We start from the raw sequence: 13150 nt of genomic DNA on the forward strand, positions 1-13150 counted from the left end.
GAAAGGAGAATGTTAGCCACTTTGAGACTCCTCTGGGTAGTGATACAGCGGGATATCAAATCCAAACTCCTCTTCTTCTTTGTGTGGAAATTGTTCTGTTTGGTTGTGTAGGTTTTTAATGTTTTATTTATTGTTTATGACTTCACTTGTTATGTTGTGGTTATGCATTTTTTCCCCCTGTTGTAAGCCTCCTTGAGATGGTTCGAACTTCGGAAAAGTGGAATACAAATAAATATATTTGTGTATGTATGTAGTGTAGAATGCATTCATCTACTGGTGGGAAGAGAGGTGCTACTTTTTAATTTAGTAAACTGAAATATTTATTGTGAATCAGCATTGTATTCTTATACAGCATTACCTTTCCAGTGTTTCTTCTGGAGCGTAGATACATTTTCTACACTTAAGTTTAAAGATGCATATCCTGTTCTAGATGTGGATTGTTTTATTGAAATGAACAACCCACACAGACCTGTAAATAGTAGTTTGCCTGATTGCCTAGGGCAACAAAATATCACCTCCAAGCTACCAGACATGCAAGCTTTTCTATGTATTTGCTTCATTTCAGGCTATTGGCACAAGACATTTATGCTGTCTAGTAAACTTCAGTGGATCTATTCTCAATAAGGAATGAACACTAAAACAAAACACACACAAAAACCACTCACCACCTCTTCCTATACAGTATGAAACTCTGGCAAACTAACACACTTAACACAATTAATAGCAGCATTCAAACATACCGGTAGTTCTTATAGGGACATAGGGTCAAAATTATATTTCTAGAAAGCCTTTATGACCTGTGCAACTTAGCTTTCTTGTCTCAGTAATTTTAGACCTAGGCTTAATTTAATATTCACCTAAGTAAAATTTGCTTGTAGGAGACCAAGGAATCTCTCGTTACTGAAACAACAAACACAGCAGAAGAATTGCCCTCTAACAAAGAGACTGGGTGTCCTGGCCACAAACATTAACTCTAGAGCAGGCATCCCCAAACTGTGGCCCTCCAGATGTTTTAGCCTACAACTCCCACGATCCCTAGCTAATAGGACCAGTGGTCAGGGATGATGGGAATTGTAGTCCAAAACATCTGGAGGGCCGAAGTCTGGGGGTGCCTGCTCTAGAGGCACTCTAGCCCATCTCAGCTGCTTCCATGTCTTCTGATGAAGACCAGAAATCAGGGAAGAAAACACCTTTGCACTGCATTTCTTTTCATGGGGCAATGCTAATGGCAAAAGACCGACCCAGTTCCCCACCTGTGAGAGCGCTGGGATGAAAATGCTGCTATTTAGCACTGCACAGCACCTACACAAGATATTATATACCAAAGCCCCAGATGAACTCGGGGTGGGGGGTGGGACAGTGCTCTGGCTTGGGAATCCTGACCTGGGCAACCATTCCTGACTATCATTTTAATGCTAAATTGATCTCAAACCATGGGCGGCAGGACCCTTGTCAATTCCAGTGGAGTTTTCATTGCTGGTGGAGTTGCAAAAAGATTAGCACATTCTGGTCTGAGGTATATGATGAAATGAAAAAGATGCTAAGATGTACATTTGGGGAAAACCCAGAAATTTTATTATTAAGTCTGATCCCGGAAAGTATGCCGAGTGATAGAAGGAAGATCCTCTTATACGCGTGTGCAGCGGCCAGAATGTTGGTAGCCCAAAATTGGAAAGGAGATAAAAGTCCCATCTATACAGGAATGGTATATCAAATTGGCGGAATATATGAATTTAGCAAAATTGACGGTGATAATTAGGAGAGTCCCCAAACAAAAAATTAAAGCAGAGTGGAGTTATGTGGAGGATTATTTTTATAAAGGTATAAGCTCGAAGTGGGTGATTTGCTTAGATTAAAATGCACAAGTTGATAAAGCAATTAAATAATATAAGGAAATTAAGATATGGTACAGAATTAAAATGATAAGGGAGAAGCCTGGTAGAAGTTTCATATGAGAAGGGAACTGATATTAAATGTTTGGAAGTAAAAATTTTAACCTGTATTTTTGTTTTTTATTTTGTTTTCCTTTTGCTTTATTTTTTCATTTTTGTTCTTTTCTTTTTCTTTATGTGTTGATTATAGATGTTTGATTATGTTACCTTATGTTATATTGTGTTCTGTTGATTCGTGTGGATTTGTGATTTTATTTTTAATAAGAAATAAAGATGAATTTTAAAAATAATTAAATAATAATAATAATTCCAGTGCAGTTACTTATAGGATTCCCTTGCTGTGTGGCAGAGTGTTACTCGAACTCAACAAAGTTTATTTATTCCATAACATTCATGCACTGTTTGTTTGTTTTTTTTAAAAAAACCAAAGCAGTTTACAAAAGATACAACAGTAAAATCAAGAAAAATTCACAACCATCCTTTAAATTAAACATATAAAAGTTAAAATGTTACAACAGCTGCATGTTCCTGCATTGCAGGGGGTTGGAAAATCCTCGGGGTCCCTTTCCAACTCTACAGTTCCCTGATTCAATTAAAACAGATTAAAATTATCTCAACTTTCTAAGCATCTGAGTAGCCTTGTCTAAAAAAAAGAATGCTTTTAGCAAGCGCCAAAAATTGTACAGTGAAGCCACCTGCTTGATATCAATAGGCAGGGAGTTCCAAAGTTTCAGTGCTGCCACACTAATCAATCAAGTTCTTACATACAGTTGTGGCGCAGATGTTATGTGGCACCTGTCGTACCGCCAATTCTGCGGATCAAAATGGCTGATTGGGCACATGACATTCGGGGCAAGTTGATCTCGTAAGTAAGCTGGGACCAAGTTATTAAGGGCTTTGTATACTAATCGCAACACACCTAACCTGACCCAGTAGCAGATCAGCAACTAGTGCAGCTCTCTGAGCAAAGAGGTGTTACATGCCGACAAGGCCTCACTCCTGTCTAACAGCCTCCGGATCAAGCACAAGGGAGGCTCCCCTCATAGAGCACATTGCAGTAATCCAGTCCTGAGGTAAGCAGTGCATGAAGTACTGTGGCAAGGCTTTCCCAGTTCAGGAATGGCCATAGAGGTTTACTACCTGTAAGGAGGTAGTACAAGAATACTTGGCTAGTTTAGATGTATTCGGGTCTCCAGGGCCAGATGAACTACATCCAAGAGTATTAAAAGAACTGGCAGAGGTGATTTCAGAACCACTGGCAGTTATCTTTGAGAATTCCTGGAGAACAGGCGAAGTCCCAGCAGACTGGAGGAGGGCAAATGTTGTCCCTATATTCAAAAGGGGGGAAAGGGAGGACCCAAACAATTACCGCCCAGTCAGCCTGACATCAATACCAGGAAAGATCTAGGGCAGATCATTAAGCAAACGGTCTGTGAGCACCTAGAAAGGAACGCTGTGATCACTAAAAGTCAGCATGGGTTTTCTGAAAAATAGGTCATGTCAGACTAATCTGATCTCATTTTTTGACAGAGTCACAAGCCTGGTAGATGAAGGGAACGCTGTGGATGTAGCATATCTTGATTTCAGCAAGGCCTTTGACAAGGTGCCCCATGATATTCTTGTAAAGAAGCTAGTAAAATGCGGGCTAGACAATGCTACCATCCAATGGATTTGTAACTGGCTGGCTGACCGAACCCAAAGGGTGCTCATCAATGGCTCCTCTTCATCCTGGAGAGAAGTGACTAGTGGGGTGCCACAGGGTTTTCTGTCTTGGGCCCAATCTTATTCAACATCTTTATCAATGACTTGGATGATGGGCTTGAGGGCATCCTGATCAAGTTTGCAGATGACACCAAATTGGGAGGAGTGGCTAATACCCCAGAGGACAGGATCACACTTCAAAATGACCTTAACAGATTAGAGAACTGGGCCAAAGCAAACAAGATGAATTTTAACAGGGAGAAATGTAAAGCAAACAAGATGAATTTTAACAGGGAGAAATGTAAAGTACTACACTTGGGCAAAAAAAAAATGAAAGGCACAAATACAGGATGGGAGACACCTGGCTTGAGAGCAGTACACGGGGAAAGGATCTAGGAGTCTTGGTAGACCACAAACTTGACATGAGTCAACAGTGTGATGCAGCAGCTAAAAAAGCCAATGCAATTCTGGCCTGCATCAACAGGAGTATAGCATCTAGATCAAGGGAAGTAATAGTACTACTGTATTCTGCTCTGGTCAGACCTCACCTGGAGTACTGTGTGCAGTTCTGGGCACCACAGTTCAAGAAGGATACTGACAAGCTGGAACGTGTCCAGAAGAGGGCAACCAAAATGGTCAAAGGTCTGAAAATGATGCCTTATGAGGATTGGCTTAGGGAGCTGGGCATGTTTAGCCTGGAGAAGAGAAGGTTAAGGGGTGATATGATAGTCATGTTCAAATATATAAAAGGATGTCATATAGAGGAGGGAGAAAGGTTGTATTCTGCTGCTCCAGAGAAGCGGACATGGAGCAATGGATTCAAGCTACAAGAAAGAAGATTCCACCTAAACATTAGGAAGAACTTCCTGACAGTAAGAGTTGTTCGACAGTGGAATTTGCTGCCAAGGAGTGTGGTGGAGTCTCCTTCTTTGGAGGTCTTTAAGCAGAGGCCTGACAGCCATCTGTCAGGAATGCTTTGTTGGTGTTTCCTGCTTGGCAGGGGGTTGGGCTGGATGGCCCTTGTGGTCTCTTCCAACTCTATGATTCTATGATTCAGGCGGAGTGCAACCCCATACATGGTAGGCAACTAGTTCTCAGACACGATAACTACTCACAGGGTTTTAAAATGCAACACAGTGGTACCTCCGGTTGCGGGCGGGATCCGTTCCAGAGCTCCAGTCAGATCCCGAGGTTTCCGCAACCGGAGGCACCTGTTCTGTACATGCACGCAGCGCGATAGAGCACTTCTGCACATGCGCACACGGCAAAACCCGGAAATATACTTCCAGGTATGCCGCATGCGTATCCTGAAGGATACGTAACAAGAGGGGCATGTAAGTAGAGGTACCACTGTAGAGAATTTTCCTGGAGGGAGCGGGTGTGGCCTTGCAAGAAAAAGAAATCCTAACACATTTAAACCATGTAATTGGGGGAGGGACTTGTAGGCATGGGCTTAAACCACAAAATTACTTGCCCCCCTCCCCAACTCACATCTTCAACATTACTCAGATCCCTGAAGCTCACAGGTCCTTGACAGGCTGTTCAATTTTTAAATAAAACCTCTCTTCTTTTAGAAACTTATGTATTCCCATTCCCCCTAGGGAATCCATCGAATCTTTTGGGTGACACCAGTCCACTTCCAGTTTGATAGACACTCAATTTGGAGGCAAAGAGGTTGATGAGGGTGAAGACCCTGAGGATTCACTGGGGGCATGGGGACTCTGCTCCTATTTCAAGAAGTCTTTCCGTAACCATTTTCTATTAACTCCAGGCATCTTGCAATGAACTAAAATAATCCAGCCAGGGGCTGGGTGTGGGGCATAGGTAGGGTTAGCAAGCAAAGTGAACAGGGGCTCAGGCTTTAACTATAGTCATTGTTATTAACACAGGCCAAATAGCTACCCTTTTCTTTTCATTTTTGAGAAAAAAAGAATCTGCACATTTATTCCAGAAGTAACATCCTGTACATTAAGAACCCCACCCCATGGGTGGGAATGCAATTACGGTAATCATCCCATCCCTGTTTTTGCTGATACAATCAACAGTCCCTCATTACATTTCCCTTAAAGAAAAAAAATACCTGCAAGAGAATAGATCACAACACTGGACTACACTACAGGGCTGTTGTAAACTACTTTTTGACTCCCCAGCAAAACGAGTTGCTTCACATAACTGTTTCAATCACAACATTCTTCCCACTGCAGTCATATGCTAACAATGGACTTATTTGATCTTTGCAAATGAAAAAGTAGAAGGGCGAATTTTTTAAAGGTTTACAAACTCTCAAAAACTAACATTTCTGCATAAAATTAAACTTGGATTAGAAAGAGCTGCCTTTGGCTTTGGTGTGGGTATGAAACTGCCAAATGATAGCTACACTAAAATCCTGGATTTCTCAGAAAGAATTACCTGAGAAACTGCTTTCCAAAAATACCGCCCCGCCCCCCCACAATAGGTGCCGGCGCAATTCTATTTTTTCCTCTACAGCACAGCTTCTGTAAACAGCTGTGACATCACTGAAAGGGAGGAGTCAGCTGATTTCTCACAAACTGATTGGTTAGACTGGTGCCCTGCACATTTTGCTTTGTCTTGCCTGTTCTACAACGGATTGACACTTTTTAAAAAAAGAAAAGAAATTTATTCTGCACTTAAGCTCAGTCCATCAAGTACACTTATAATCCCCTCAGTCACCCTGAAAGGCAGGGATAGGGGAGCCTTAAAAATCCTCACTGGGTAACTGAAAGTTCTTGTTGTGCATATCCAGAGAAGTGCTTTTGATCCTGACTAGGTTCAACAGGAGGTTTTCTTAGTGCTGGGTGCCCAGGATTTTAATTTAGAACAGTCAGCTTGACACTTGTATTATCAAATGCCATTTCCCAGTTACAGCTCTTCTGTGACACTACAAAGAGTAGTTTCCTTGAAGAAGACTCTCAACAAATCATGCTCTACATCTGGATGCTGAAAGATACAGGAAGTTTTCATGTCATGGAAATGCAAAATAACAACAACAACAACAAAAAAATAAACATATAGTGTGATATTAGCAGCTAGAAATCAGAACAACAATTTATTCTGTGTTGCAAGGCTTCAAAGCCGCACAGTATTTTCTCTTCATTCTTTCTACTTGGGAGTTTATACAACACAAGTGTTGCTTTTGTTTATGCACAGTTTTATTACAATATATATCCTGCTATGCCAGGAACAGATTTAGCAAGTCCTTGTTGAACTTCTATTGATATTTACAAAGGATGCTTTATATGGTATTAGATGTTCACAGAGTGCATCATATTGATCCAGGAATAAAAAGCTGTTTCCCCCCACTATAGCTTGCCTGCCCTTTTTGTGGTATATTGAAATTTGAAGATTTCCTCCCCTACACAAAATTGTACTACTACACAAGACATTTTTTTTTCCTGGGTAACTGCTGCTGTTATATTTAGAGAGGAGAGATAATAGCTTGTATACTCTTAGCATCACTTTAAGCAAAAAGTGATGTCTGACATTTAATTCTAAACCATGTCTGACATTTAGTGCTATATTTCAGCCAGAAAAAACATCACTTATACAAAAAGTAATTTTGCACCTTTTCACAATTAGTTTCTGATTGCAAATTGCTAGTGAACATCACACTGCTATTCTCTACTGGATGAAATACAGCAACTGACCATACCGGTATGAGATAATATGATTGTGAAGAATAGGGGACAACTTCCTGCATTATACATATTTAATTGTAGTTTCTATACTGCATTTCAAGAGTTTACAGGCCTACTAAAATAGATCCTCTTCCCAAATTATCTCTCTGATTCTTGCCCGAAATAAAATGCAGCATTAGTCAGATGTTCTATGAAGTGAGCAGCTATAGATTTATCAGCAATTTTCCTCGTTTACAGCTGAAAATCCTTTAAAAAGATACACATTAGAGAGGACATAACATCTCACATTTATCCACTTCTGTAAGTTTGGAACTATTTAGGGAAACCATTTTTGCCAACACCTTTCCAAGCTTAATGATTTTTTTTTCTGTTTGCACAAACCACAAGTAAGTCTCTCATAAACTACACTGTTGCTGCACAGACATGTTGAGACGTGCTCAACAAATCGCACTGTATTACAGATACAAATAATAGTGCCCGTAGTAAGCATTTGTATTTGGCAGCTAAATAATGCCAATTTTAGCCCTTTCAATGGGGGCAAACCTGAGAAAGCAAAAAGATGGCTGTGTGACCCACAGAACGGATTCCTCCCCCACCCCTTTTCACGGGCAGGGACTATATTGTTCTGCTCACTTGTACGATGCATCCATCGTTGCAAAAGCTAACTTCATGAAATCAGCTAGGTTTCTGTTCATTTTTAAAACGTTTGCTTTGAATGCCAGGCCAGTGCAAATAGAAGGTAAAACACATCAGCAATAGCGATTGCCATCCCCATCCTAGAAACCCTCCTTCCTTTTCCCCCCAGTGTGGACTTGAACAGTCATCCATCACTCTGACCTGACACCAGGTGCCTTCTTCATTGGGTGCTGATAAATATTTCCTCCCACTCAGAGACACACTAAAGAGTTCGATACTTATTCCACTGCTTACTGGGAAACACAACACAGTTGTCAGGGCTCCAAAAGCCCCCATCAATAATAATACTCTGTGCCCCTGAGCTCCCTTTTCCTTCTCTCTCTCTCTCTCTCTCTCTCTCTCTCTCTCTCTCTCTCAACGTCTAAAGCTCTCAGACTGGCTGCAGAAGAAGGAGCCTTCCGTATTAACAACTCCTGGAGGCAGAGAGAGAGAGAGAAATGTGCAGTCTCTTGATCCTGCGCTGTGAAATGTAACCTTAAACTGGCAACTGCTAGTTTGGGGATTTTAGTTTCCTGGAAACCAGGGCTGCAAGCTGCCCGTTTTTCCATGAGCTAAGCAACACTTCTGCCCCCAGTAGAGAAGGAAAGGGAGTGCACAAGCCTAGCCGGTCACCATCACCACCACCACCTGACAGGCGGGCACAGTGCCAAGGAGATTCCACCCCGTTCCATCCTTTCCACTAGGCTAGGGAAGGAAAAGGGGCGGAAGGAGTTGTCTGTATGCCGTTCCCTCTCTGATATTGCTTTGTCTCCTCTGCCTGCTGGGGCATCTCACCTTCTCCAGAAGCCTCTCCCTCTACCAAGTCAACTTTTCTCCCATCATCAGACAAACCTCCACAACCCAAAAAAAATGGTCCAGCTCACTTGCACGATAGTTTCTGACATGACTCGGTCGCCCAAAGACTTTCACCAAACAAGCAGTAGGGGCAGCAAAAGCCCACCACATCAGCTAATTCCAGAGACGTTGGAGGAGCTCTTTTACCAATATTCAAGATTTCCCACAGAAATGATACTATTATTACTATTCCCTCCTCTCCAGTGCTGTGTTGTTGTTGTTTTTAAAAAGGACACTCTGTCGGCTTCAGAAACCAGAGTAGGGATAAAGAAGAAACTGGAAAGGGCTTTGTTTAGCTGCAAGCTCTGCATTGCACAGTCATCAAAGTTAAGTGTGAGGGTTGGAGAAGGGAGATGGGGAAAGAGAGAGACGGGAATGGGGGTGCTTTTGATATCAGAGTGAGGCCCAGCCTTCTTATGTGGAAGTGGTGGGCATCTTCAGCCTTCCTAGGGAAGTTGCAGGAGAGAAAGCACTGGAAGCCGAAATTGATGAAGGAAACTGAGGAAGGGGGCACTTCTCCCCCCCCCCTTGGAGGAAAGGGCAGAAAGTGTCGAGGACCTCCCAAGCAGCAAATTCACCTGGGCCACTCTGAAGGGGAAAGACTGGGGGGGAGGGAGGGAGAGAGGGAGGGAGGGAGGGAGGGAGGGAGGGAGAGAGAGAGAGAGAGAGAGAGAGAGAGAGAGAGAGAGAGAGAGAGAGAGAGAGAGAGAGAGAGAGAGAGAGAGAGAGAGAGAGAGAGAGAGAGAGATTTGGGGAAGGTTCTGCTCGAGTTCCCCTGGTGTGCTCTGGAGTTGCTTCTGGCGAACGCACCTTTACCTCGGGAAAGGGCGCGCGCTCTCCCTCTCTCGCGCACCTTGGAGGGGAAAAGGGGGCGTGAAACCGCCCCAAAAGATCTCCCGTGCCCCCCCCTTTGGAAACGCGCACGAAACTGCCCACCCAAGGAAAAGAAGCCAGCCGAGCTTCGCCGAGAGCGAGACCAACAGGCGTCGAGTCGAGGCGCAACACGGGCATTATTCCCCCCACCCCTTCACACGCCGCCCTCCGACCCCAGGAGGAGAGCGTTTCCCTTCCCTCCCTTTCTTTTACCTGGTGGCTGAAGGGGGCTTCCCAAGAGGCGGCGAGGTTGCAGAAGGAGGAGCAGGAGGTGGTGGCGGCGGCGGTGGAGGAGGAGGAGAGGGAGAAGGCGGCATCTTCGGAGAGCCCGCAGCCAGCCATGCCTCCCTCTCGCTGCCCACGGTGAGAGAGAGAGAGCGAGAGAGAGACGGAGAGATTGAGACGCGGGAGAGCCTGGGCGAAACTCTTCGGCGGCGTCGGCGTCCTGGAGGCGCAGGGAGAGGCTGGCGAGCGAGCGCAGCGGCAGCGGCAACGGCGGGGCTCTCTCTGGACGCTCTCCTTCTGGTGTGCGGCTCTTTGGAGAGGCGCCGTCAGGAGCCACCGCCGGAATCACGTGGGCGCGCTCACTCCGCCGCCGCTGCTGGGGACACACACAGGCTGCGTGTGACCAACAGCCCGGCGCTGCGAAAGCGACACGGAGAAGCGCCCCGTGCTCGGTTCCCGCCGCCGAGCCGGGCTCCCTCCTTTCCGGGCGAGCGCGATGCGCAAAAAGGAGCCGGCTGGCCCCAACTGCGCCAAGGGCTGGGGATGCGCGCTTGGACTGGGGAGAGGGAAGGAGGGAGGCGGACTTGCCGAGGGTCGGGGTGCCCACGAGGGGTGGAGAGAGAGAGAGAGAGAGGAAGGACACAAGCTCAAGTTGGAGAAATTGCCGCCAGCTGGCAGGTTTTCAGCCCGAGCGCCCGGTGTGTTTCTTTACCCCCCCCCCCAAAAAAAAACATCAGGTTGCAACTTGGCGCTGCTGCTGGGAACTTCTGTGCATGTGCAAAGTGCATCTCACTCTCACACGCGAAAGTGCCTGGTCCCGCTTCTTCCCCCGACCACCACCGCCACCAAATGACTGAGCTCTGAGAGAGAGAGCCGTCTGAGCATGGGCTGAGTTGATTTTGCGCCATCAGGGCAGCTTAGGCCCAGCCCACCTGGCTCCACGCGGTTTCCTGAGCATGCACAGGGTGCCATCCTCAGGAGCGAAACGAGGCTTCGTTCATTCATTCTTTATTGGCATAATTTAAGACAATGGAACCAAAAAGGGGGGGGAACCATCCATAAAACACTGGGCTTTATTTCACCTGGATAAAATACCCAGTTTGGCACACACACACACAAAAGCGAGCGCATCTGCTGGGAGCCTCAATGGCGCTGCTCTGGAGTCTTCACCCAATTCGAGCCGCATGTTGGGCAAAAAGATTCCTGCATTGTAGGGGGTTGGACTAGATGACCCTGCGGGTTCCTTCCGATTCTAGGAAAGGCCAGAGCCGAGGGTGACGCTCGGCGGGTGGTTTCGCGGGATAGATGTCTGAAGCCAACAGCCAGAAAACCCTTCTCCGCCCCAAGAGCAACGTGTTCTGACTCTGAGAGCATTCTGAGCATGTTCTCTGCGCGTTTCTCGTCTCTGATCCCCTTCATCTCGCCATCGAGGGATTTAAGGGGGACTCAGACGTGGACGTCCAGCAAAGGGCTGGAGCGAGGGGTGGGGAGGTCCATCCCACGCCCGTGGGACCTATGTGCAGCTGCTAAAGAAAACATGTATTTTAAAATAGCCAGAGGTTTGGGAAGGAGGGCTTTACGCTGCTTCCCTTTCAAAGCTAATAGCGGGGTCAGGGTAAAACGCGGATCCAGATGATTTTAAACGGATCCTCATGAATTCATATGATTTTTTCATTCAAATAAAAAAACAACACCATGATATTGTAGAGTATGTCTTAGTCTGTAGGCAGCACCAAAAAAATCACGCATCCACTGTTTCGTGCGGCCACAATGACACAAAAACGTGGTTAAAAACCACGGATCCTCATGGATCCTCATGATTTCTGCATTGGGCCACCGCGAACTCACTGTCAAATCACATATCATGCCCAGGGGCACAGCCTGCACCACAAAAATCAAGGATCCACAGATTCCTGGCGACACCGTGGCCCAAAAACGTGGTTTTGAAGCACGGATCCTCACGAATCTTCACCTTTTTGCATGGCACCCCCCCAAATTCACCCTCAAATCACATATCATGGCCAGGGGTACAGCCTGCACCACAAAAGTCAAGGATCCACAGCTTCCTGGAAACACCGTGGCCCAAAAACGTGGTTTTGATGCATGGATCCTCACGAATCTTCACCTATTTGCATGGGCCCCCTCCAAATTCACCCTCAAGTCACATATCATGCCCAGGGGTACAGCCTGCACCACAAAAGTCAAGGATCCACAGCTTCCTGGCGACACCGTGGCCCAAAAACGTGGTTTTGAAGCACGGATCCTCACGAATCTTCACCTATTTGCATGGGCCCCCCCAAATTCACCCTCAAGTCACATATCATGCCCAGGGGTACAGCCTGCACCACAAAAATCAAGGATCCACAGCTTCCTGGCGACACCGTGGCCCAAAAACGTGGTTTTGAAGCACGGATCCTCACGGATCCTCACCTATTTGCATGGAGCCCCCCCAAATTCACCCTCAAATCACATATCATGCCCAGGGGTACAGCCTGCACCACAAAAAACAAGGATCCACAGCTTCCTGGAAACACCGTGGCCCAAAAACGTGGTTTTGATGCATGGATCCTCACGAATCTTCACCTATTTGCATGGGCCCCCTCCAAATTCACCCTCAAGTCACATATCATGCCCAGGGGTACAGCCTGCACCACAAAAGTCAAGGATCCACTGCTTCCTGGCGACACCGTGGCCCAAAAACGTGGTTTTGAAGCACGGATCCTTACGGATCCTCGCGAATCTTCACCTATTTGCATGGAGCCCCCCAAATTCACCCTCAAATCACATATCATGCCCAGGGGTACAGCCTGCACCACAAAAATCAAGGATCCACAGCTTCCTGGCGACACCGTGGCCCAAAAACGTGGTTTTGAAGCACGGATCCTCACGGATCCTCACCTATTTGCATGGAGCCCCCCCAAATTCACCCTCAAATCACATATCATGCCATGGGGTACAGCCTGCAGCACAAAAATCAAGGATCCACAGTGTCCTGGCGACACCGTGGCCCAAAAACATAGTTTTGAAGCACGGATCCTCACGAATCTTCACCTTTTTGCATGGGCCCCCTCCAAATTCACCCTCAAATCACATATCATGCCCAGGGGTACAGCCTGCACCACAAAAATCAAGGATCCACAGATTCCTGGCGACACCGTGGCCCAAAAACGTAGTTTTGAAGTACGGATCCTCACGGATCCTCGCGAATCTTCACCTATTTGCATGGAGCCCCCCCAAATTCACCCTCAAATCACATATCATGCCCAGGGGTAC

At 46.0% G+C, this 13150-nt stretch overlaps 1 protein-coding gene across 2 annotated transcripts in view; it reads right to left on the reverse strand.

The window, feature by feature from the left end:
- PPARGC1A (PPARG coactivator 1 alpha) overlaps window positions 1-10175 on the reverse strand; it is a 608542-nt gene extending 598367 nt beyond the window's left edge. For both annotated transcript variants that reach the window (XM_060278952.2, XM_060278951.2), the window contains exon 1: window positions 9866-10175. In XM_060278952.2, coding sequence (XP_060134935.2) covers window positions 9866-9994 — 129 coding nt within the window. In that variant the 5' untranslated portion in view covers window positions 9995-10175. The remainder of the gene's footprint in view (window positions 1-9865) is intronic.
- Window positions 10176-13150: the final 2975 nt, after the last annotated feature.

The sequence above is a fragment of the Zootoca vivipara genome, chromosome Z1 (assembly GCF_965207765.1).
Source record: "Zootoca vivipara chromosome Z1, rZooViv2.hap1.1, whole genome shotgun sequence".
NCBI lineage: Eukaryota > Metazoa > Chordata > Lepidosauria > Squamata > Lacertidae > Zootoca > Zootoca vivipara.